Source organism: Physeter macrocephalus, chromosome 4 (assembly GCF_002837175.3).
Source record: "Physeter macrocephalus isolate SW-GA chromosome 4, ASM283717v5, whole genome shotgun sequence".
In the NCBI taxonomy this organism is placed as follows: domain Eukaryota; kingdom Metazoa; phylum Chordata; class Mammalia; order Artiodactyla; family Physeteridae; genus Physeter; species Physeter macrocephalus.
The window spans coordinates 62,171,531-62,196,545 of NC_041217.1; the positions used below are offsets into that span (position 1 = coordinate 62,171,531).

At 39.0% G+C, this 25,015-nt stretch overlaps 1 protein-coding gene across 2 annotated transcripts in view; it reads right to left on the bottom strand.

The window, feature by feature from the left end:
• Positions 1 to 25,015, bottom strand: part of F5 (coagulation factor V) — a 76,783-nt gene that overhangs the window by 13,924 nt on the left and 37,844 nt on the right. Inside the window, exons 8-17 of one of the 2 annotated variants that reach the window (XM_028488690.2) lie at positions 19,732 to 19,909; positions 18,066 to 18,165; positions 17,421 to 17,632; positions 16,155 to 16,305; positions 13,722 to 13,934; positions 9,403 to 12,514; positions 6,225 to 6,387; positions 5,246 to 5,482; positions 4,161 to 4,371; positions 851 to 1,030 (exon numbers count right to left, since the gene is read on the bottom strand). In XM_028488690.2, the coding sequence (XP_028344491.1) occupies positions 851 to 1,030; positions 4,161 to 4,371; positions 5,246 to 5,482; positions 6,225 to 6,387; positions 9,403 to 12,514; positions 13,722 to 13,934; positions 16,155 to 16,305; positions 17,421 to 17,632; positions 18,066 to 18,165; positions 19,732 to 19,909 (4,757 nt within the window). Of the gene's footprint in view, positions 1 to 850; positions 1,031 to 4,160; positions 4,372 to 5,245; positions 5,483 to 6,224; positions 6,388 to 9,402; positions 12,515 to 13,721; positions 13,935 to 16,154; positions 16,306 to 17,420; positions 17,633 to 18,065; positions 18,166 to 19,731; positions 19,910 to 25,015 lie in introns of those variants that run through there. The other variant, XM_028488691.2, reaches the window with a different exon arrangement.

Below are 25,015 nucleotides of genomic sequence, written 5' to 3' on the forward strand. Positions count from 1 at the left end.
TGCCCTGACTAGCTTCTCAGATAGCATTTATGGAAGATAGGCTGCTTGTTAAAAATGCAAAAAAATGTTAAAAATCCTGGGCCCCTGCCCAAGTTCTATCAGATCAAAGTCTCTGAGAGCAAAATCTTTCCTTAGCATCTGCATTTTAACCAGCTTTGTAAATTTGTATTATGCCCACTGCAGTTTGAGGATCAATGGCATCTAGCACTTACACCTGCACTCACACACCTCCAAACAATTCACTGGCACATAAAAATCCTTTTTGATGATTGTAGTTTGTTTAAACCTTATCATTATTTTGCATATGAAAAGCTTTAAATACCTTATTATTCTTTAGTTTTTATAATCATTTAAAAATATATTTTTCCCCTCATGAGTCAGTTTAAGATTCAGATTCCTACAGTCACTTGCCCAAAGATATCAGGGTGATAGAGTGAGGAGGAGAATTCAAGAACCCCGAAATCCTGGTAAGTTTCTGATCTCCGCCCAACAGAAAGCTTTAGCTGCCTGAACCTCGTGGGATTCATTTAGTAATCTGCTTTAGACCGGGCCTGCGTGACACATCATGGCTTGGAAGAATCTGCACTAGACAGAGCACCTCTGTAGAAGAAAGTTGGGCTGCACATTTAGTCTGTGTGGTGCTACAAACAGTGCAGACATTTAACTGACTCTTTTGTATTCTGCATGCAGGTTTAGAATATGGCTTTGCCCAGCATCCATAACAGAGCCCATGCTTTAACCCCTTTGGATGGAGACGCACAGGAGGGAATGAGTAAGAGTTACAGATGCTAAGATTGTCTGCTTTTGCCGTTTTGTCACAGGGACCTCTTTTCATTGTTGACATCTTTACCAGGCAGAAGAGGCCAGACCCCTAACTGGTACTGTTGAGTGCCATTTTCCAGCAAGGTCTGGCCATGAAAGTGAACCACATGAATGTCCTGGGAGCCGCCTACATTCAGCAGGTGCAACCTCACCCACTCTTGCTCGTACATTCTCAGGCCAGGCAAGTTGTAGATCATCCCATTAATGGCTGAAAGGACAGAGAGTTGCAATCAATCAAAAATCTGTGTACATCAGGAAAGAGGAACTATGAGGCTTCCCATTCACCACCCATCTTCTTTATTACTCTGCATACCCAATCCCACCCAGACATAGTAAGGGGCCCCCTATATGTCATAATATCAGTAAGAGGCTGAAACAGAGCCACCTTTTCCTTCTCACACCAGCCTACTGCAGAAGTGTGGGTGAGTACCCTTTCCAAGCAGTTTATCACTCTTTTCCCCAGATTTACACTTTTCCTGTTCTGTGCTTTATCCATTTATTCTTTATATTTATAGTATGAATTTTCCTAGGCTACGAAAAGGGTAAGGACAAATGTGGGCAGATAAGTGAACTCTAGAGGAAAGAGGGTAAGTGAGGGGATATGCAGTGTATCACCCTAAGGCCTCCTAAATTCAGAGATAGTTTCAGGCAAAATTAGGAAATCGGTCTTTTTAAAAAAAAAAAGTTTATTTATTTATTTATTTTTGGCTGCATTGGGTCTTCATTGTTGGGTCTTTGTTACTGCATGCGGGCTTTCTCTAGTTGTGGCGAGCAGGGGCTACTCTTCGTTGTGGTGTGTGGGCTTCTCATTGCAGTGGCTTCTCTTGTTGCAGAGCTCGGGCTCTAGGCGTGCAGGCTTCAGTAGTTGTGGCACATGGGCTTAGTTGCTCTGCGGCATGGGGGATCTTCCCGGACCAGGGCTCGAATCCGTGTCCCCTGCATTGGCAGGCGGATTCTTAACCACTGCACCACCAGGGAAGCCCAGGAAGTTGGTCTTTATCTTTGTTTTACCCACCAGGCTTAGACATTCATGTTTATTCTCTCGTTTGTCTGATTGCTTCTCTGCCCACTTCCCAGCTTGGATGTCTAGGGTTCTCAGACTTTATCAACTCTCTCCTTACTGAAATATGTGTTTTTTAAGCATCTGATAAAACTTGATCACCTTAAAAAATGAATACATACAAAATTGTAATGATAAAGCTTAATGCTACCACTCACTTAATTGGGACTGAATTGAGGGAAGTTTTGGTGGTGGTGGTGGCTGTTGTTTATTCTTCTAAAGTTAAAGGGACTACTGTGGAATTTCAGGAACCAGGCAAGTGAATTTTTGGAGGGAGAAGAGTTGAGATCATTTTGGCTCTCTTAAAATTATATCAGGTATTGGGGCTTCCCTGGTGGCGCAGTGGTTGTGCGTCCGCCTGCCGATGCAGGGGAACCGGGTTCGCGCCCCAGTCTGGGAGGATCCCACGTGCCGCGGAGCGGCTGGGCCCGTGAGCCATGGCCGCTGAGCCTGCGCATCCGGAGCCTGTGCTCCGCAACGGGGGAGGCCACAGCAGAGGGGGGCCCGCATACCACAAAAAAAAAAAAAAAAAAAAAAAAAAAAAAAAAAATTATATCAGGTATGAAAGCGCCTGTCTATATACTCATAACACCAGCCTCACCTCCTCATCTTAGTTTCTGTGTAAGAAATAGATCTCCTAAAAGTACAAGGTATCTCCAGTGGTTATTAGGTCAGTATTGCTAAACCATTACATCAGGATACAAAAGTGAAGACGCTCAACAGAGTAGGCACTCAGTAAACATTTGATAAATTGAGCTGAGTGAATAAAATTCGTTCATTTGTTTACTAATCCAACACATATTTACTCAGTGCATACTGCAGAGGCCAGGCATAGGTAGTCTGCTTATCAAATACGCTGATAAGTTCTACAGTGGAAGATTACCAAACTAAAACTATACTGGATGCATTTTACGCTTTCTTTGAAGAATCAGGAAGCAGGGCCTCGAGGGTACTCAGCAAGTAAAGGGCATAGCTGAGAAATGGGCCTGTCTTGATTCTGTAGTCTGTACTTTCCACTAGGTTGAGAGATTTTCAGAGGATGTGCTGCCTACCCCTGAGACCAAGCACCCTGGGCTGAAAGGCCTAGAGATTATAGGAGAAGAGAAAAGAAAGCTCTGCTTGGAGTCTGTGGGGCAGCTCTCAATTGACTCTATTCTAGACTGCTTAATAGAATTTCTTAACCTTGTGTGATAAGCAGAGTCCAGAGGGTGGGGTTTTGGAGCAGATTGTAAATCATATTGTTTCCTTTCCTCTACGCCAAAGTGGTTTTACAGGTGAGATCAGATTGTATTCCACACTTACAGAAGTTTAATAAGGAAAATAAACTAAAAAAGAGTAGCCTGAGTATATAAATGGGGTGGGAGAGGGAACATAGACTGACTTAGCCTTGATGACTGGCTGGGGAGAGGAGGTGGCAGTGAACTGGATATTGCTTATAATGTCTTTTTTTTTTTTTTTTTTTTTTAATTCCTGAAGCAATAGCAGCTTTCTTCTTTCCTATTACACTGAATGACTGACCCATCACCCAAAGCACAGGACCTTCCTGATCAGAAATCTCATAGAAATCACCTCCATTTATCAAACTCTGAAAACAGGGTCTTCATTTGTCTTCTGATCCCTAAGTCATTCTATTTGTTGTTCACCAAATCCTAAATTCTGCCTTTCTCTAAAACTGTAGTTCCGTTGCCAATTTACAGACAAAGTTCCTGAATGGATTTCAGAGTAGATATGCTTTCCCCTCTCTTCCCACCCAAATGCTTTCTTGGCACTCTTCTTCCATTAGCTGGCTACATAGTTTCCTATATCATTTTCTCCACATATGCTTTGGGTGCCACCTGGGAACTGCTGAGAGCTACAAATATTACAGTCATTCTTATTTTGAAAGTATGTGTGGGCGATCACTTCTACATAAATAATTGATCCTTTAGAGATCAAGAAACAGTTTTATTAACTGTTTAAATTGCAGAATAACGCGAATTCCTTTCCAATTTATGTTACCAACTGAAGCACACTGGCTTTTTTGTTGGTTTGCTTGGGTTGGTTTTGCAGCAGCCTTGTGCGCTATCTTTTAGATTTCAGATTTTGTATACTCTCTTTCACCTGCAGTGTCACCTGCCACATTACATCAGCCCTCGTAGACATTTAAGGACCTGGTGTCAGTTAGAACTCCTGGTTCCACAGAAGCATCTCATGTCTAATTTTGGGAAGACCTATGAGCAGGAATCACTATCACCCAGTGATTAGGTTCAGAGACTAGATCAAAGTCAGAGGAAAATACCATGAAACTCATGGGAGTTTTTTACTTCTGAGGATGTGCGTCTCCAAGACCTCATGGGCTTCTTTTCATAGTACCAGCTCTTCTTTTCATCAAAGACCATAAAAAGTAGGACAAATTCTCTCATGTCCACAGGCATGTTGGTCTCCTTATGAAGTGTTCCTTTTCGGCAGATCAGAAGGGGTCCTATCAAGCCTGAGTGGATGTCTTTTTCCTGGAAGACAGTAAGAGCAAATTGCACATATTATCCCTTTCTCAAGATTTTCTTTGCCCTTCTGACAATCACTGATCATATTGAAAAGGAGATCTTCTCAGAGGCTCTGAATTTGAAGATTATAAATGAATAGCTTAAGCCTGGATATTGATCATCTAATTCTGTGATGTTCATAGTCCCTTTCTCTGATTAATCCTTTGTTTTGACATGGTAGTAATGATAATAATGAAGATAATAATAGTGATACTATTATAAATACTATTGAGCATCTACTATGTTAAATATTTTGCCTATAGTATCTTATTTAATTCTGACAACAATCCTATATGGTAAAAAATAAATTCATTTATTGAACAAATATTACCAAGTGCCTACAATATATGCTATATACTGTTATCTCATTTTTAACTTTGGAAACTGAGGCTGAGAGAGCTCAAGTAACTTTCCTAGGGCTACACAGTCAGTGACAGGATAGGAATTGAAATCTAAGTCTATGCTCTCTACCATGCTCAAAATGAGGGAGTCTTGATTTTGTAGTTCTTTTATTAAAAAAAAAGAAAAGGCAGAAGAAAGTTAATACTTGTTCAAGGAAATTACAGATAAACATCTTCTTCTGTAAAGGTAGTCACTCTAACTAGGGCCAACCTTTTAAGTATTCCTCATTCCTTTCCACTGAACAAATGCTTCTCACTGTCATCTGAAGATCTGTATGGAGAGTCCCTGATTACAGTAGCTGTCTACTGTTGACCATGATCCTTACACATTCCTCATGGAAAGACAGATATTTACTAAGAAATAATCGTGACACTTCCATTTGATGGACTCAGGTTATAAGTTTGGGGAAATGACAAAATCTTTCCATGGCTATGCTTACCGGGTTCACTGCTGAGTAGTAGGCCCAAGCCCGACAGGCAGAGCCAGGATTTTCTGGCCCTGATCGCTCAGTGGCGTGCCATACATATGTATAAGTGCTGTTGGGCTGAACAGCATTGTCTTCCTTAAACCATTCAGGAGAGTCATCTTCATAAGTCTTTCCCTCTGATGATTTTTCATAGGAAAGCCCATGGGCATGAAGAGAATATGGTCTGGATGCTAAGTTTTTAAAACGAACCTAAAAAAAAGAATGATTCACAAATGTATTTAAGTTTAATAAAGCCCAAAAAATGTCAGCATTATGGGTCAAAGGGGATGGCTATTAAATTGAACCTAAAATATACTGAATGCTTAGAATTGCAAAGTAACTTTCGTATATTACTTCATCTAATTGTACAACCATCCTATGAGATAGGGCCTAAGTAGTTTACTCCAGAAACACCAAAACAGGTTTGTTTTTAGGCTCAAAGCAAAAGTATTGATATTATCTACAAATGAAATGATAAAGATAGGTGCTACAGATTTGAAAATGAATGAGGCTTGGGTTTTACTCACAATAAGGTTTCAACCTACTGGCATAGAGACTGCACATGTGAATGCAAGTTAAAAATCTGGAGACAAAAAGTGCTGTAAACAAAGTATGAATGGCATTAGGTGGGAATGCCTGGGAGAAGCAATTCAGTTGAATGTTTAGGAGAGGTTGGAGGAATTAAAGAAAGTTTCTTAGGAGAAATGGAATTTGCCCTTATAGAATGAACAGGAGCTTAGCAGAGGGAGAAATAAAATTATGAGATTTTTTTTTTTTTCTTGAAGAGTGGCAAGTTACTTGGTAAGCAGTCTTTGAAAAGAAATGTAGTTATTTGTTAATTTTGAAAAATAAATAAGTCACCATAGCTCTCTTGCCACTTTCATCTCTACAACCCTCTGGTGCTTGTGGAAATTCCTCTGATGATCTTAGCAATGCTCAAAAGATGACTTACTTGGATAACATCATCCACTTCAGCTCTAATGATAGGACCAAGTATGCCAAGATGCTCTTCATACTCTCCCCGAGGATCAAGCTTTTTAAAAGTGCTATCAAGGTACTTTCGAAAAACTACTTTCTTGTATATGGTGTCCTTTGAAACATCATCAGTGTCTTCACTGAAACGATAATAATAGCATTTGTTTAAAAGAACAAGTTAAAGACCATTCAAGAATTTAGGAAATTATCTCTGTTTCTGAATGTAGTATATAGAGAAGATATTTGATAAATATTTGATGAAGAAATGAATTAAAATATAAATAACTAAAACCACAAGCCAGTAAATATCCTTCAACTCCCAGCTCATATATCATTTCTTGGTATCTCCTCCTATGATCCTTTAGACTGGGTCAAATCTCCAGCATTCCTCACATTTCTATACTATTACTATAGTATATATAGTAAATCCCTGTAGTATTCTTACAATATTTCTATAGTATATATAGTAAATTATATATCATTTATTCATGAGATTATCTATTAATATCTGAATCTACCACTAGAGTGAAAGCCCCATGAGGTTAGGGATTGTGTCTAGTTTGCTTATAATTTTTATTTCTAGTGCCTAGCAAGTTATCTGGCACATAGTAAGCAGATATTTATTTAATGTATTAATGAATGACACATATAATCATATATTAACATAGCAGATTTTAATATCAAAAGCAGACAAAGCCATGTGATGGGACAGTGCCACGACAGGCAGATAATGAGTCAGTTGATTTAGAGGGCCACGCCTGTAAAGGTCACTGGATGGATGAGTGTTTTATACTCTGAAAGTAGCCACTCTTCCCACATTTGCTTTTGCTAAATCATAGTATTCCTCATGTAGTTCACCAGCTCAGTCTGGAGCTAGAGCACATCATATTTTCCTACTGACTCTTAAATTTCCCAGGAGTCTGGGAAACAGGCCAATAGCTCATACCTCAGTCTCACAGTATTTGTTATACAACATGAGCCATCCACAGAGAATCCCATTCTGCCTTCCTTCTAGCCTTTCTACAGGATTAACCCCGTTCTTCCAGACTCTAAGCATAACATACAGTCTCACAGAACACATGGGGAGGAGCAAAACAACTTTGCCATAAAAATGGGATGCATATCTGGAATGGGACACAGGATTTTGAAGGAACTAGTTCCATCCCTTTACACTCTGGAAAACCTTATTCCCTCAGTAACTTGCTTAGAAATCCCTAGATAAACTATTTATTCTCATATAGTAATGGGTTCTACATCTAAATAGGAAGTCAAGGGAGAAAGTCTCTTAAACTAACAGAATTCTAATATGGAAATGTCAGGCATCAGATTAATGAAATAACTTCTGTAAATCAAGCCATGCATTGTGTTTGCTTACTCTAGTTGCACTTTGGTTTTAACTTTAGTAGTGTAACAGTTAGCTTTTGTAAAAGCTATGGGCTATATTTGGACACTTTACACATGGTCCCCATGATATCGCTGAGGATCTGTAGTTGCTTCTTTTTTTTTTTTTTGCGGTATGCGGGCCTCTCACTGTTGTGGCCTCTCCCATTGCAGAGCACAGGCTCTGGACGCGCAGGCTCCGCGGCATGTGGGATCTTCCTGGACCGGGGCACGAACCTGTGTCCCCTGCATCGGCAGGCGGACTCTCAACCACTGCGCCACCAGGGAAGCCCTGTAGTTGCTTCTTGTCCCCCTTTCTCTCCGTTCTCTATATTGTCATCCCAGAATATAGAACCCAGACCAATATGGCTTTCCACACTTGAGCAAAATTAAATTAAAAATTATCTTTTAAAAATGCATGTGGCTCCCTTAAAAACTCTCTGTTGTAAGTCAGGCCACTTACAAAATTGCATCAACTCCTTCAACTCTATGGTTGAAGAGTGGCTGGAACCCTAAAATGTTAGAGCTGCTGCAGATCTTGGGGGCCACTTGGTGTAACTCCTTCATTAAAAAGACTGCAAGTAACAAGGTTCAGGAAAGGAACTGACATATTCTAGTAAACTAGGAATGGCTTAAAGCTTTTGAAGGGTTTCTCATTGCTCTTTGAAAAACATCAAAATTCTTCCCAGGGCTCACAAAGCCTAGTGGCATCTGATCTCTGCAGAGTTAGCCAAACACTTTCCTAGCACCCACCCTCTTCTTGAGTTCCAGCTACACAGGTCTTCAGCTTCAGGGCTTCCTCCTTCCTCAGGGCCTTCATCATGCTGTTCTCTCTGTCTAGGATCCTCTGCCCTCTCTCCCTCCTGTTCATCTTCAGATCTCAGCTCAAATGCCACTTCTCCATAGTCAGACTCCCCAGTTCTCATATCTCCATATATCACCTTTCCTTATTGGTCTTTATCATGGTTAATTTTTACACTTATTTATGTGAGCACTTGGTTCATATCTTCTTGCCCAACTAGACATAAGTTCCATCAGGGCAGGAGTCCTGTGTTTATATTCTCTTTTATAGTCTCAGCACTTAGCACAATGCCTAGGAGAGAATAAGTACTCATTAAAGAGTTATTGACTAAGTGAGTCTATAAACCAAGTTAAAACAAAAGTTTACATCAAGATAAATCATTATGTAATGAATGGCTCAGTTGAGGGTATAAACTTGCTTTTTGTTTCTAAGCTACTTTATACCCTTGGCCTCTGCTACTAGAATCTTATGGAATTTGAATTAATCTTCACCAAGATGCTATATACTTTATATCGATCAGTAAACAATTTAAAATGTTTTTGTTAAATAAGTAATTGCAAAAGGAGATTTCTACATCACAAATTTGGATTTGAAGCCAACTTCAATGAAATCATATTGATTAGCCTATAGCTATGGATAGGTTGGGCTCCGCATTGGAGCAAGAAGAGGAGGTAGGAACATGTGTGATGAGAAAAGAAGAGAGAGGAGGGGCTAATTTAACTACAAAATATCATAGACTTCTTATAGAGTGATTGCTCTTATATTGTCCAGATGTCACCTAAAGTAGAGAAGCTAATCTTGGAACTGACAAAGGAAACAGTATAGGCCAAGTTGCAATAGGGAAACTAAATGATACTTAGTATAAGTTACACTTAGTATAATTTTCCCAGAATCATCTCCTTAGACTGCTGTAATTACTTTTTTTTAGCAGTAGTGGAAAAGTGAGAATATAAAAGGAGAGAACTGGCCAAACCTTTGTGCAAATTTTGAATAATCCCAGGATAGTTCTTCAGCAGCAATGTAATAATTTTTTCTGTTTCCATTGTTGCTGCGAAGGTACCATGCTGCAATGTTGTCAGGATTTCTGGAGGAGTTGATGTCTGTCCTAAGATCAGTTTGGTAAGGGTCATCATAAGCCACAAAATCAAATTCACTATAGTCTTCTTCACTGCTCTCTTCCTTCTGCCTTGGAATAATTTCAATGTAATCTCCATCATCTCTACTGAGGCCTACTATGACCAGTGGATTAAATTCTCTTGGTATAAAAGTGTTATTTAGTGGAGAGTGTGGTGGAGGAGATGGCATCTGACCAAGATCTGCATAAGGGAAAGTCTGACCAAATTCTGGGAGAGGCAATGACTGACTAAATTCAGAAGTGTGGGATGTCTGATGGAGATCTAGAGGAGGTGATGTCTGCCTGAGATCAAGAGGAAGGGATGTCTGACTGATGTCTGGAGAGAGAGTTGCCTGGTTGAGGTCTGGGGAAAGTGGCATCTGACTGAGGTCTGGGGAAAGGACCATCTGGCTGATGTCTGGAGAGAGAGCCTGGCTGAGGTCTGGGGAAAGTGTTGTCTGGCTGAGGTCTGGAGAGAGAGTCTCCTGGCCAAGGTCTGGGGAAAGTGTTGTCTGGCTGAGGTCTGGAGAGAGAGTCTCCTGGCCGAGGTCTGGGGAAAGTGTTGTCTGGCTGAGGTCTGCAGAGAGAGTCTCCTGGCCAAGGTCTGGGGAAAGTGTTGTCTGGCTGAGGTCTGCAGAGAGAGTCTCCTGGCCAAGGTCTGGGGAAGGTGTTGTCTGGCTGAGGTCTGGAGAGAGAATCTCCTGGCTGAGGTCTGGGGAAAGGACCATCTGTCTGATGTCTGGAGAGAGAGCCTGGCTGAGGTCTGGGGAAAGCGTTGTCTGGCTGAGGTCTGGAGAGAGAGTCTCCTGGCCAAGGTCTGGCGAAAGGGCCATCGGGCTGAGGTCTGGAGAGAGAGTCTCCTGGCTAAGGTCTGGGGAAAATGTTGTCTGGCTGAGGTCTGGAGAGAGAGTCTCCTGGCTAAGGTCTGGGGAAAGGGCTGTCTGGTTGAGGCCTGGAGAGAGAGTCTCCTGTCTGAGGTCTGGAGAGATAGTCTGGCTGAAGTCTGGGGAAAATGTTGTCTGGCTGAGGTCTGGAGAGAGAGTCTCCTGGCCAAGGTCTGGGGAAAGGGCTATCTGTCCGAGGTCTGGAGAGAGAGTCTCCTGACTAAGGTCTGGGGAAAGTGTTGTCTGGCTGAAGTCTGGAGAAAGCGTCTCCTGGCCAGGGTGTGGGGAAAGGGCCATCTGGCTGAGGTCTGGAGAGAGAGTCTCCTGGCTAAGAACTGGGGAAAGTGTTGTCTGGCTGAGGTCTGGAGAGAGAGTCTCCTGGCCAAGGTCTGGGGAAAGTGTTGTCTGGCTGAGGTCTGGAGAGAGAGTCTCCTGGCCAAGGTCTGGGGAAAGTGTTGTCTGGCTGAGGTCTGGAGAGAGAGTCTCCTGGCCAGGGTCTGGAGAAAGGGTGGTCTGGCTGAGATCTGGATAGAGGGATGGCTGACTGAGGTCTAGAGAGGTGGTTGTCTGCCAGACTTCAAGTTCCAAGGAAGGGAACGTTTGACTAACATCAGTAGGAAAGGCCTTGTTTCTTAGGTCATAGTCGGGTATCTGGCTGGGCTCTGGAGGAGGATATCTGTGACTGGGGACTGTAGTGGAGTGCGTTGGATCAGAGTCTTGAATAGGGAATGTTTGATAGTGTTCCTCTGGGCTCACTGTCTGATAAAGATCTGGAGGGGAGCTTGTCTGAATGGTGTCATTTGGGGGGTTTTGATCACCATCAGGAAGTGAGGCTATGAGGCTAAGGTTCATAGAGGGGAATGTCTGATTGAGGTCTGTGGGAAGAGATGTTTCATTGGATGTATGGAGTAACAATGAATGATTATGTCTCCCATCTGAAGATGGGGTGTTGGCCTCTACTCTTAGAGGGTAAAAACTCCTTGGAGATAGAGGAACATGGTGTGCAGGCTTCTCTTCCTTTTTCTTTCTTCGTGTCCTAATTAAAAAAAGGCCTTTCTTCAATCTACTATTTCCTCCATCTTGTCTTCCTTGTAGAGGTTTATGTCTAATTACAAAAAACGTTGGGTGGCCACTCTGCTTTCCATGCTTGTTTTTAAAAGGGATGTTTTCTCCCCAAGTCCTTGAGTCATTCTGGGGGCTGTTTGGCAGCTTATTAACAGCCTTGTCTTCATCAGCATCTTGGATTATTTCATAACTGCCTTTCTCAGAAACCAAATGCCATTCCCCATTCAGAATCTTAGATGGATCCTTTTGTTGCAAGAGTAACAGATCACTGGGAAGGTTCTCCCAGGGCCCTATTCTGGAAGAAGAAGAGTTGCCTTTGCTTAAATGTCTACCAGTTTTACGTGCTAGGAATTCCATCTGGGAGAACCTTTGCTTTGCTGCTCGGCCTCTTCCTGCCTTGAATCTTTTACGTTTAGCATGTTCTTGATTTCTGAATTCTTCTGTAGCAAATGGAAGCAGGCTTATCCCTGTGACATCTGAGTATAGAGGATCTTCAGAATAAGGGCTGGAATGCTCTGCTGTGGGAGGGTTGAGAACTGAGTTCTTATCTAAGCTGGTGTGTCCCAGTGGGGGACCAGCTGTGGTGGCTTCTGAGTGAGGAAGAATTTTCAAAAGTTGTGCAAAGTTATTGGCAATAAGCCTGCTAATGTTACCTGGGGAAGAAGAATTTGAACCAACAGTTGTGTTGGTACTTGGAGGAATGAATTCAGAGTTGTTCCCCAGAGCCAGGGCAGTAAGATTGAACTCATCTTCCTCCTGATTTGATGATGAATTTCTGAATGACCTGATTCCTAATAATAAAGCCAGTGTGTTCTGGTAATCATAGTCAGCATCATTAGTTTTATCTTTGATTTCTGAAGAATCACGCATTTTCCTTGTAGTTTTGGATGTAGATCCTGAAGGTTCGTATATAATCTCATATGAGTCATCATCATACTCCCGGATACACTTAACATCCCTGAATCTCAGCCACAGTTTTTTGCTTCTTGGATTGGAATTCATGGTAGTTAACATCCAAGTTCCTACAAAATAGAGACAGAGAGAACAGGGAGCTCTGAGTACAGAAAAAGATACAAAAACCCTATGGTCCATTGTGGCAGATACTTTCCAGTGAACTTTCATCAGGGATACTGTGGTCTGTGGACCACAACTGATCTGTGAACTGTTGGTTACTGTTCCACAGTGACGTAAGGAAAGAAATCGAGAGTAAAGTGTATAGGATACCTTTCAGCAATTTGACATTTCTATGACATCCAATCATGTGATCAGCATACTTATCTCATTTAACAGAATATAGACCCAAAGTATTGGTCAGTGAAAATTAGGGAGAAAAAAACTTTCAGCACAGATAGTTTGAGAGTCACTATTTTAGAATATATTTTTAAAGGGATGAATCAAGAATGAAATGGACTTTGAATATCATAAGCATCTTGTGAGTTGCACATTTTGTTAGAGAGCTGGAGTTAGGGGGAAGATGATGATGTTTACCCCCATAAATAAGAGACGTATAGATATTTCTAAGTAATAAATAATTCAGGTGGGCCTAGGGCAGTTTTGAGTTTCTTTGAAATGGTATGATTTGCTGGCACACTGAAGATTTCCTGGAAAGTCTTCAGTAGTTACCACATGTTGATTGTCTACTGAGTCCTAGGCACTTGGCACATATAACAGTTAATGGTCAAAGCAACTCTGTAAGGTATTATTATTCTGTTTTTCAGATGAATAAACTGAGGCTCAGTGAGGTGGAGTAATTTGTCCAAGGCAACACAGGTATCAAGTGGCAAAGCAGGATTTGAACCCAGGTCTGATGAATTCCAAAGCCCATGTGCTTTCCATGACACTGCTGTCTCTGAAGCCAGCCTCTAAGGCACTATATTGGATGATTACTAACCCTAGGGTGGGATGGCTGTCTTATAAAGCTGAAAAAGGCATTTTGATAAAAGAAATGCTCTTTTGTGGCTGAATGCTCACGCTTTCTTCTCACAGTCATGCCTTATCTTTTTACTGTTGTATCTTTACTTCTCACTTAGCCCAGAGAAGGATAAATGGAATGCACAGTAAAGGACTGGACCCATTTAAGTAATTAATTCCCCAAATAGAAATCATGAGTAGTCCTGAAAAGAAAGCCTGCAAGGGATCAGAGAGAGAAGCCCAGGAACCATGGTAGTCTGGAGAGCTGCAGCAGTCCGGGTAGATCAGAGAGTCCCCTTTAAGTTTCCAAGCTCTTACCAACGTTATCCATTGTGACGGTCACAGATTCCCCACGCATGGGGAAGAGGGTCAAGGTGTCCTCATGTTTCTTTCCATAGATGAATGAGTGCCCAGTGAAGTGAATGGTCAAAATGTCATTCTGGGTTCCCATACTGCAGAAGTGCCACTGGACGGTGTCATCAAAGCAGAATCCTAGTGTGGGTATGCTCTCAGGCACATAGCCATTGATAGCTGAAAGAGTGAAATTTGTTGAAACATCAGGCCTATGCCAACAAAAGGGAATGTGTCTAACTATACTTACGGTAAATATCCCAATGGTAATTTGGTTGCATCTAAGCAGTGATTATCTGAGATAAGCTTTACCAAATCAAACGTGTAACTGGAAGATCAAACTCAGACTTTTCAAATGAGAGCTTATTCTCCTAAGTTAGCCAAGGGAGAAATGTCAGAATAAAGAAAGCCTTTTCATTCACATTGATTTATTTATTCATTTGTTAAGTTTATATTAAATATTTTGTACTCTAGGTTCTGCTTTTAAAGATATTCTGAAGGTAACTTAGAATTTTGTCTAGAGTAATTTTACCTGGAGAAAAAGCATAATATAAGAAATACAGATTCTTGACGCATTAGTTATTTTTTTCTTTTTTTATTTTAAACATCTTTATTGGAGTATAATTGCTTTACAATGGTGTGTTAGTTTCTGTAGCATAACAAATTGAATCAGTTATACATATACATATGTCCCCATATCCCCTCCCTCTTGCGTCTCCCTCCCTCCCACCATCCCTATCCCACCCCTCTAGGTGGTCACACTCCCCGTATCCTCGACACATTAGTTATTGAATGCAAAGTAGTGTCCCTAAAAATGAAGCATATTTAGCACATTTTGCAATTTTAATTGCTCTGTCTTAGCATTTATATAATCTCTAGTTTGCACTCAACTATCAAGTTCAGACATTTTCATTCTCTTTCCAAGGGACACAGTTTTAGTCAGTTTCGTTGTCTACTTATATACTAAGCATGGTAATAAAATCACAGATATGATTTCTGTAAGGGCAGGGTCCATGTCTGACTAGGTTACCACTATAGTCCTAATCTTAGTACAATGCCTAGAACTAGTGAGAACTTAAATATTTATCAAATAGCTGACATAATGTGTTTTTAGTTTGTACCTCATTCAGGAAGCTTTTCTAAATGGTCTATAGCTGCTCTAATTTGGTAGCCACTAGCCACCAGTGACTATTGGGCACTCGAAATATGGGTAATCTGGATTGAGATGTGCTGTGAGTATAAAATACACACTGGATTTCAAAGATTTAGTAAGAAAGTAAATCTCATTAATTTTAATATTGATTGTATGTTGAAATGATAATATTTATGATATATTAAATTAAACATTAAATTTCATATATTTCTCTTTAATTTTTAATATGCCTATTAGAAAATTTTAAATTATATTTGTGGCTCATATATAATTTCTAACGGACAGCACTAGTCTAGAACTATGACAGATTCATTGCCAAAATGAAATTAAGTACAGAAAGCTGAGGCTAACTCCCTGTTTCAAATTATTTTCCTGGCACCTGCCAGTTCTGAGAATCCCCAGTCGTTAGTTGTCTGAAGTTATATGAACTGACCATGGAGAAACCATCCTCGTACCTGTGGTTACTTATCAGAGAAAGTGATAATAGTGACTCTCAACTCTGAGGAAGGGGACGATGACCACTGAGAAGTGTGCTTCCATCTGGCTCAGTGAAATCTCTCCCAGACTTCCCATACCAGTGGCTTTGGGCACTGACTTTAAAACTGTAGCAAAAGCCTGAACCTTGGCTCAGGGAATTCTTTCTGTTCTGCACTTCTTACTGCGCACTTAAAACTTCTTTATGGATTGACTTTCCAAGATTCTTGTCTCCCCATATGCATTTTGCCTTAGTTTGATTTGACAGTCCAATTTTGGATTATTTACCCTGTTTCTGCCCTGGCAGAAATAAGAAATAGACAAGACAAAAAAGTAACTAAAGGAATAAGCATTGTTACATTCATGCTAAAGAGGACTACTTAATCTTTCTGCCCTGGCCATAAAGAGTATTCACCTTGCACCCATTCTAAAATCCCCAGATACCTCTGACCAAGGCCTCTTCCCTCACAATCCATCCCTCACCCTGTTCTTACCTGCTCAGAGCAAGTGCACATGCACACGTGTGCATGCACACACACACACACACACACACACACACACACACATTTGGAGCAGGAGACCAAGAAGACTTCTAAGGATAACAAGCTTTTTACCTCATGCTGTAAAAAGATTTCTATAATATCACCAAATCCCTAGACTGGAAGTGAGGATAAGAGGTGAGTGGATTCTAATCCATGTCTCTTCCTCTAGGAAAGTCACACTTCAACCACAGGAGTGAAAAACTGATGGACAAAAAGAGTGCTCCGACTTACTGCTCATGATGTTTGACTCATAAAACTTGGGGTCATCACGTTTCACCTTCTCAGGATTTTCACAAAACTTGTAGATGTTGTCCTCAATGTACCAGCTCTTGTTCTCATCAAACACAGCAAACACAGCCTGTTGCTCGATGTCTGCTGTCCTCTGGAGGGTAAAAGTGCTGTGTTCAGTGATTAACGTCCTAGCAGATTGATTAACTACAACGCTGAGTTATCAGAAACCAAAGGGGTACAGGCCTTGGGTCCAGTGAAGCCATAAATTCAAACATCTGTGAGAGCCCATTGTGTACAAAGCCCTTGTTAGAGCCAAAGGTAGCATGTCAAGGCAAACAGAGCAGATCAGAAAATTCAGAGACTAAAATATCCTAATAGAAAAATCCCATTTCAATGTAGCAACTGTAATTCTGTTTACCTCTGTTATCACCTTTCAACTCGAATGATTGATTGGATGTGCTCCAAATAGTTGCAAAGGATAAAAAAGAAGGGTGCAGTAGGAAAGTTTTATATATCTCCCTACCTGTTTCCTTTCCTAGCTCAATAAATTAGGGTCTTCCAAATATCTCTTTCTGCTTTTTCTAGGCATATATTTATTTTATATGCCTTGGGATGATACTTCTTTGATTATAGCTTAGCCTAATTGGGAATTTTAAGTTAATGATATGAGGCTTTTATTCTTCAATGAAGATAAAGTCAGAAGATCCATATCTTTGTTCACATTCTTCTGTATAAATTGGTCTTGCTAGAGACAGACCATTGTTTGGGTTCAACTTCATGAGAAGCTATGTCTGCAAGCTGTGTCTGCCTGTATCTCTCCTTTCTCTCCCTATTGCAGGTCTCTAAAAATAACCAAGACTGGTACAGAGCTTTACACTTTTACCAGATGGTATCTCATTGAGCCGTGAAACAACCCTATAAAATTTTTAGGAGGGGGTAATACCCTTTTGATGAAAGGAAGAAATTAAGAGAAACTAAGTGACTTGCTCATCACATAGCACAGACAGATCTGGAATTTGAAACAAGCAAACAAAATACAGTATCACACTGTAGACTTGCCTTCTCCAGTGAAAGTCCATATGGAAATAGACAAGACAAAAAAGTAACTAAAGGAATAAGCATTGTTACATGCACACTAAAGAGGACTACTTAATATTTTCTGGTTCTCTAGAAGCAAAAGCCCCATTATTTAACAAGGAGAACTAATCTGTTCCAGTTAGAAGAAATTCCTGGAATTTCTGAAAGGTTACTTCAAGGACAAAATACCTGTATGCCTCGCTTATCCAAGGATCTGCTCTTACAAATTAGAACTAGCCCTATCAGCCCAGAGGCAATGTCCCTTGTGATGTCCACATTACTGTAGTATGGTCTTGTTAAGCATTGAGCATCATTTTCCATGGGTTCATCAGACTCTAGGATGTTCCACTTATAAGTATAGGTTTCCCCTGGTTGAACTGCTTTGATCATGGTGTTACTGCCTGGAAGAAAATATAGTCAAAATTGTTTTTGATTTTCAAAATTATTTCATGGAAATAAATTAAATAAACAAATAAGTAAATAATAAATGAATGAATAATTTAAAATAATTGAGCTCTTGTTAGAATCAATGTTGGGAAAGGAATATTATTTTTATATTAAGTTCCACTTGATAGAACTCTGGATAGCATGTAGCTATTACATATTCGTCCACTAGAGGCCACTTATGGCACTAACAAAGGACACCATATTTTGTAATCATTAGGGCAAAAAAATCCCTGAAGTGAGCAGTGTTTGGTTGTGACTTTGAGGATACCCCTATATGTATACTACCTGACTGTATAAGTTATACTACTGGGCAAGGAGGACAGTAGAAAATTATGGCAACCTCTCAGAGGTCAATAGTTTCATTCAGTAGAAGTGAAAGGTTCAAACCTGAGGCGAAGGAAGAGTTGACTTCATCTTCATAAGGAGAGAAGGTCACACCATGAGGGTAAATGCTGTAGCTGCGGCTGGCCATATTTTTGAACATGATCTACAAAATTAACTCAAATTCATTATTTCAGGATTTAAGGTCAATCATGAGAACAGAGGATGCTAGCTTTGCATATTTACTTGTGGGATAGTGTGTGTGTGTGTGTGTGTGTGTGTGTGTGTGTGTGTGTGTGTTTATGTTTATGTCAATGCAAACTAATGCTGTTTATCTGAATGGCAACCTCTCCCCATCACCTGACAGATGCATTTGAGAGAGTTCCACTAACATAGTAAGGTGGAAAATGGAAAGAGAAGTCTAACCTTAGAAGTGACATTTTCCTCACAGTATATCACTCTCTCCAAGTTGGTTGCCATCCCCTGTCCCCTCTCCTTTCAGCTTAGACCACATCTGCCTTTGAATCTGCTCCTTCTCTTCTCTTAGACCATGATCACCTTCTCCAGCCTGCCAGATCCCCCAGAACCCTGTCATCAAGTCATCTTGATGGGGCACAGAAAATAGCCAGATCCTGAATTGCCAATGAGGCATATTTCCACTTCCTAAGAGTACCTAAAAGGGATCAGAAATGAGGGAAGGAAAAGAGAACAGAGAAAGGCTGCTTTCTGCCCTTTTGTTATTTTTTAAATGAACAGAATTGGCCTTGTCTGTAGATATCCTCTTGGTTCATTCCCATGAAGAGGTGAAAGGAGGAGCTTTATGCACACAGGAGTCCTAGTTAGCCTCCTTAATCTTCAGAAGAGAATTTTAATCTTATCTTCTACTTGCTTGCCAAAGCATCTGGATCATCCTTAATCTGCAGATTATCTGCATTCTAGAATCTTGCCAAAGATCGCAACTTTCAATTCTCTGCCATCTAGTTCTTATCAGAAGATAAGGTGATGATGTGACATAGCATTTAGGGAAAACTGTCTGAAGAACACTCAGTGTTCTTGAAACATATCAAAATTTACCTTCATCAGAGACCAATCATCAGAGAACTACATGCCTAGACCACATTGATGAATTGTTTTCATTCAGTTGGGTTATGTTCTCAGCTATAATGAGAAACGTTATTTTAAAAAGCTTTGTAACTTTTAAATTTATTTTATAAATTTATAAATTTATTGTACCAGTAGGAATTTATCAAGGATTCCATCTACTATATCACACAGCATCCTCTTTTTTAAGGATCCATGGGAGAAATTCCTCTTAAGTCTCAGTTTCAGGGGAAACTGTGCTTCTTTTATGACTACTGTGACTCCTGCCCTGACCTAGTTCCCTTTTTACTTTGGCTGCTAGAAAGCTTAGGACAAAATTTGTTGACAACATTACAGGAGCATATGGTATGTGTTTCATTATACTTATCTTATCCTTGGCTTTATTTTCTTTGTCCCCATATTATCCTTCACCCCAATTACATTGGCTCCTTGTTTTATTCCTTTATAATTTGATAAACTGTCTCAGATTGTTTGTATTATGAGATAGGCTACAATAAGCGCAAATACTAAATAAAAATTAAAGCTGCATTTTAATTAAAAATTATATGGACACGTTAAAAAAATAACCAGTACTTATAATCTTGTTTTCACTATTTAATTTCTTCCATGTTTCTATATTTCTGTTACTTACTTTAAGTGTGTCTCTGACCTGGGCTCTGATAATAGGGCCCAAGATCCCATCTTCTTTGACATTGGGATTCTCCAGGCGTTTGGTGAAGGATGCATCTTGGTACTGTTTGTAGACAACCTTCTTATAATGTTTTCCAATTTGGTTTGAGAAATTATCCAAATGCAGAGATCTGTACTTTCTTAAAGTGAAATAAAATTTAAAAGACTAAATCATTTTCTCAAGTAGAGACCCCAGTATGATAGGGAAACCCTTATGCTTAGAAGTTCTGCTATTGAATTAGCTAAAATGCTAGTTTCCTTAAGGAAAACAAACAAACAAACCTTAATGTGGTTTGCAAAGTCCTGATACCTTCTCTGTAGTTGGAAAGCTGGAAACCTCTGATCTGTCTCCTCCACCATTGATGAAGTCTTAATCATGGTTAGAACCAGCTACTTAGATCTTCCTGTCACTATGGTTTCTAGAGTAGACCTTCGCTATCTCTGGAAGGTCTACCTGGATGAAAGGATAAGATACACTATGAATTTTTCTTAAGTATTTCTTATCACTTAACTTATGATATCCTTATTGGCTTTCCAGCTATTTCTCAATCTCTAAAAGCACATTCCTACTCTAGGAAGCTTATGCTGTCTTTATTAAACATAAGTTCTGTGCTGTTGGGCTATCTCTTCTACCATCCACCCAATCCTGGTGCCATCTGAAAACCAAATGCCTTCACCCATCTTCTGTAGCTAGTGCAATAAATGATTTGGGGGAAGCAACATGAACCACTTTCCCCCTTGCTCCTTTTTATAGCCTTAGTTTGCAAAAGCAGAGATCCATGGTAGAGTTTATCCATTTTATGCATTTATTTTACACAATAAAAATCACTGACTGATGCTAGAGAGTTCTGGATTCTTATCTCAACCCCACTTCCCTAACCCTTCCTGCATTTTCTAAATATTCACTTGTATTAATTTCATGTGTATAATTCCAGAGCATCTTTATGCAAATATGACTTGCAAATATAAATATTCTTATCCTTTCACTCCTTTAACAAAAGGCAGCTATTTATATATTCCATACTATACTTTGAAGTTTTTTTGCATTTTTCCAGCTTTACTGAGGTATAATTGACAAATGTATGTATTTAAGGTGTACAACATAATAATTTATATATGAATATATGAGACTACCACAGTCAAGCTAATTACCACTTCCATCACCTCACCTAGTTACTAATTTTTTAAAATATTGAGAACACTTAAGATCTACTGTCTTAACAAATTTCAAGTGTACAATACAGTGTTATTAACTATAGTGTTACTAACTATAACAGGTCTCCAGAACTTATTTATTTTGAAACTGAAGGTTTGTATACTTTGATCAACATCTCTGCATTCCCCTCACCTCCCAACCCCTGGCAACCACCGTTATACTCTCTGCTTCTATGAGTTCGACTTTTTTAGATTCCACATATAAGTGAGATCATGCAATATTTGTAATTCTGTGTCTGGAATATTTCACTTAGCCAAATGTCCTGCAGGTTTATCCACGTTGTTACAAATGGCAGGATTTCCTTCTTTTCTAAGGCTGAATGATATTCCGTTGTATATATAAACCATATTTCTAAAAATTCATTTATCCATTGATAGACACTCAGGTTGTTTCCATATGTAGGCTATCGTGAATAACACTGCAATGAACATGGGAGTGCAAATATCTCTTTGATATACTGATTTCATTTCCTTTGGTTATATACCCAGAAGTGGTAGTTCTATTTTTAATTTTTTGAGGAAGCTCCTTACTGTTTTCCATAAAGGCTGCACCAATTTACATTCTCGCCAACAGTGTACAAGGATTCCATTTTCTCCACACCCTCATCAATAGTTGTTACCTCGTTTTCATCCTAGTTATCCTCATAGGTATGAGGTGATATCTCATCATGGATATGATTTGCATTTCCCTCATGATTAGTGATGCTGAACACCTTTTCATATGCCTATTGGCCATTTGTATGTTTTTTTTTTTTTACCACAGTTGACAATTTTAATTTTTAAAATTTATTTATTTATTTATTGGCTGTATTGGGTCTTCGTTGCTGTGTGCGGGCTTTCCCTAGTTGTGGCAAGCGGGGGCTACTCTTTCGTTGCGGTGCACAGGCTTCTCATTTCAGTGGCTTCTCATGTTGCAGAGCACGGGCTCTAGATGCGCAGGCTCAGTAGTTGTGCACGGGCTCAGTTTCTCCGTGGCATGTGGGATCTTCCCGGACCAGGGATCGAACCCGTGTCTCCTGCATTGGCAGGTAGATTCTTAACCACTGCACCACCAGGGAAGTCCCTGTACGTTTTCTTTAGAAAGATGTCAGTTTAGATCCTTTGCCCATTTGTTTAATCAGGCTATTTTTGTTTGTTTGTTTCTTTTGCCATTGAGTTACATGAGTTGCTTTTATATTTTGGATATTAACCTCTTATCAGATATATGGTTTGTAAATATTTTCTCCCATTCTGTAGGTTATATTTTTATTTTGTTGATTATTTCTTTTGCTAGGCAGAAGTTTTTCAGCTTGATGTAGCCCCACTTGTTTATTTTTTTCTTTTGTTACGTATGCTTTTGGTGTCATACCCAAAAAAATCATTGCCAAGACCAATGTCAAAGAGATTTTCTGTTATGTTTTCTTCTAGTGGTTTTATGGTTTCAGGTATTACATTTAAGTTTTTAATTTATTTTGAGTTAATTTTTGTCTATGCTGTAAGTTAAGGGTCTAATTTTATTTTTTTGCATATGGATATCCAGTTTTTCCACCATCATTTATTGAAGAGACTGTCCTTTCCTCGTTGTGTATTCTTAGTGCCTTTGTCAAAGATTAGTTGATCATATATATATGCATGGGTTTATTTCTGGGCCCTTACTCTGTTTATTTGGTATATGTGTCTGTTTTTGTGCCATTATTATACTGTTCGATTACTATAGCTTTGTAATATAGTTTGAAATCAGGAAGTGTGATGTCTCAAGCTTTGCTCTTCTTGTTCAGGGTTGCTTTGGATATTCAAGGTCTTCTGTGGTTTCATCTGAATTTTAGAATTGTTTTTTTTTTTCTATTTCTTTGAAAAATGCCATTGGAATTTAATAGGGATTGCATTGAATCTGTAGATCACTTTGGGTAATGTGGGCATTTTAACAAAGTTAATTCTTCTAATTCATAAACACAGGACATCTTTGTATTTGATTGTATCTTCTTCAGTTTCTTTCATTGCTGTCTTATAGTTTTCAGTGTGTAGATCTTTCACCATCTTGGTTAAATTTACTAAGTATTTTATTCTTTAAAAAAAATTCTATTGTAAATGGAAGTATTTTCTTAATTTCTGTTTGGATTGTTCATTGTTAGTGTACATAAATTCAACTGATTTTCATTATGTTCATTTTGTATCCTGCAACTACTGAATTTCTTTATTCTAATAGATTTTTGGTAGAGTCTCAAGTGTTTTTCTATATATAAAATCACATTATCTGCAAATAGAGACGATTTTACTTCTTCCTTTCTGATTAGGATGCCTATTTTTTTCCTTGCCTGATTGCTCTGGCTAGAATTTCCAGTACTGTGCTGAATAAAAGTGACAAGAATGGGCATCGTTGTCTTCTTCCTGATCTTAGAGGAAAAGCTCTCAGATTTTCACCACTGAGTATGATGTTAGCTTGGGGTTTGTCATATATGGCCTTTATTGTGTTGAAGCACATTCCTTCTATACCTAACCTGTTGAGAGTTTTTATAATGAAAGGATGTTGAATTTTGTTAAATGCCTTTTTTTTCCATCTATTGAGATAACGGTATTTTTATTATTCATTTTTAATGTGGTACATCTCATTTATTGATGTGCATATGTTGAACCATCCTTGAATCACAGGAATAAATCTCACTCGATCATCATTTATGATAATTTTAATGTACTGTTGAATTCAGTTTACTAATATTTTGATAATTTTTTTGGCATCTATGTTCATTAGGGATATTGGCCTGTAATTTTTTTTCTTGTATTGTTCTTATTCAGCTTTGGTATGAGAATAATGCTAGGCTTGTAAAATAAGTTTCGAAGTGTTCCCTACTCTTTAATATTTGGGAAGAGTTTGAGGATTAGTGTGCAATATACCTGTGAAGCCATCTGGTCCTGCGCTTCTTTGTTTGGAGGTTTTGGATTACTGATTCAATCTTCTTACTTGTTATTCATCTGTTCAGATTTTCTATTTCTTTTTGATGCAGTCATGGTAGGATATATGTTTCTAGGACCTTCTTCCTTTCTTCTACTTATCCAATTTGTTGGCATATAATTGTTCATAGTAGTCTCTTATGATCCTTTGCACTTCTGTGGTATCAGCTATAATGTCTCCTCTTTTAGTTATAATCTTATTTATTTGAGTCCTCTCTCTTCCTTGCTTAGCTAAAGGTTTGTCAATTTTGTTTATCATTTCAAAAGACTAACTCTTGGTTATGTTTATCTTTCTGTTGTCTTTCTATACACCATTTATTTTTTCTCTAATTTTTATTTACTTCTTTCGGCTAACTTTGGGCTTAGTTTGCTAGTTACTTGAGGTATAAAGTTAAAATTCTTTCTTTCTTCCTTCCTTTCTTTCTTTCTCTCTTTCTTTCTCTTTCTCTCTCTCTTTCTTTCTTTCTTTCTTCCTTTCTTCTTTCTTTCCTTCCTTCCTTCCTCCCTCCCTTTCTCCCTCTTTCTTGTTTTATTAAGTGTTTTTATTTTTGTCATTTCAGATTATAAAATAAAATTTATTAATTATTGAAAGTGAACTAAATACAAGGTGCTTTTTAAACATTTATTTCTTTATTTTGAATTTTATTTTATTTATTTTTTATACAGCAGGTTCTTATTATTATTTATCTATTTTATATGTGTTAGTGTATATATGTAAATCCCAATCTCCCAATTCATCCCACCACCCCCCCACCACCACTGCTTCCCTGCCGTGGTGTCCATATGTTTGTTCTCTACATCTGTGTCTCTATTTCTGCCTTGCAAACCGGTTCATCTGTACCATTTTTCTAGATTCCACATATATGCATTAATATATGATATTTGCTTTTCTCCTTCTGACTTACTTCACTCTGTATGACAGTCTCTAGGTCCATCCACGTCTCTAAAAATGACCCAATTTCATTCCTTTTTATGGCCATCTGTATGTCTTCATTGGAGAAATGTCTATTTAGGTCTTCTGCCCATTTTTCGATTGGGTTGTTTGTTTTTTTAATATTGAGCTGCATGAGCTGTTTATATATTTTGGAGATTAATCCTTTGTC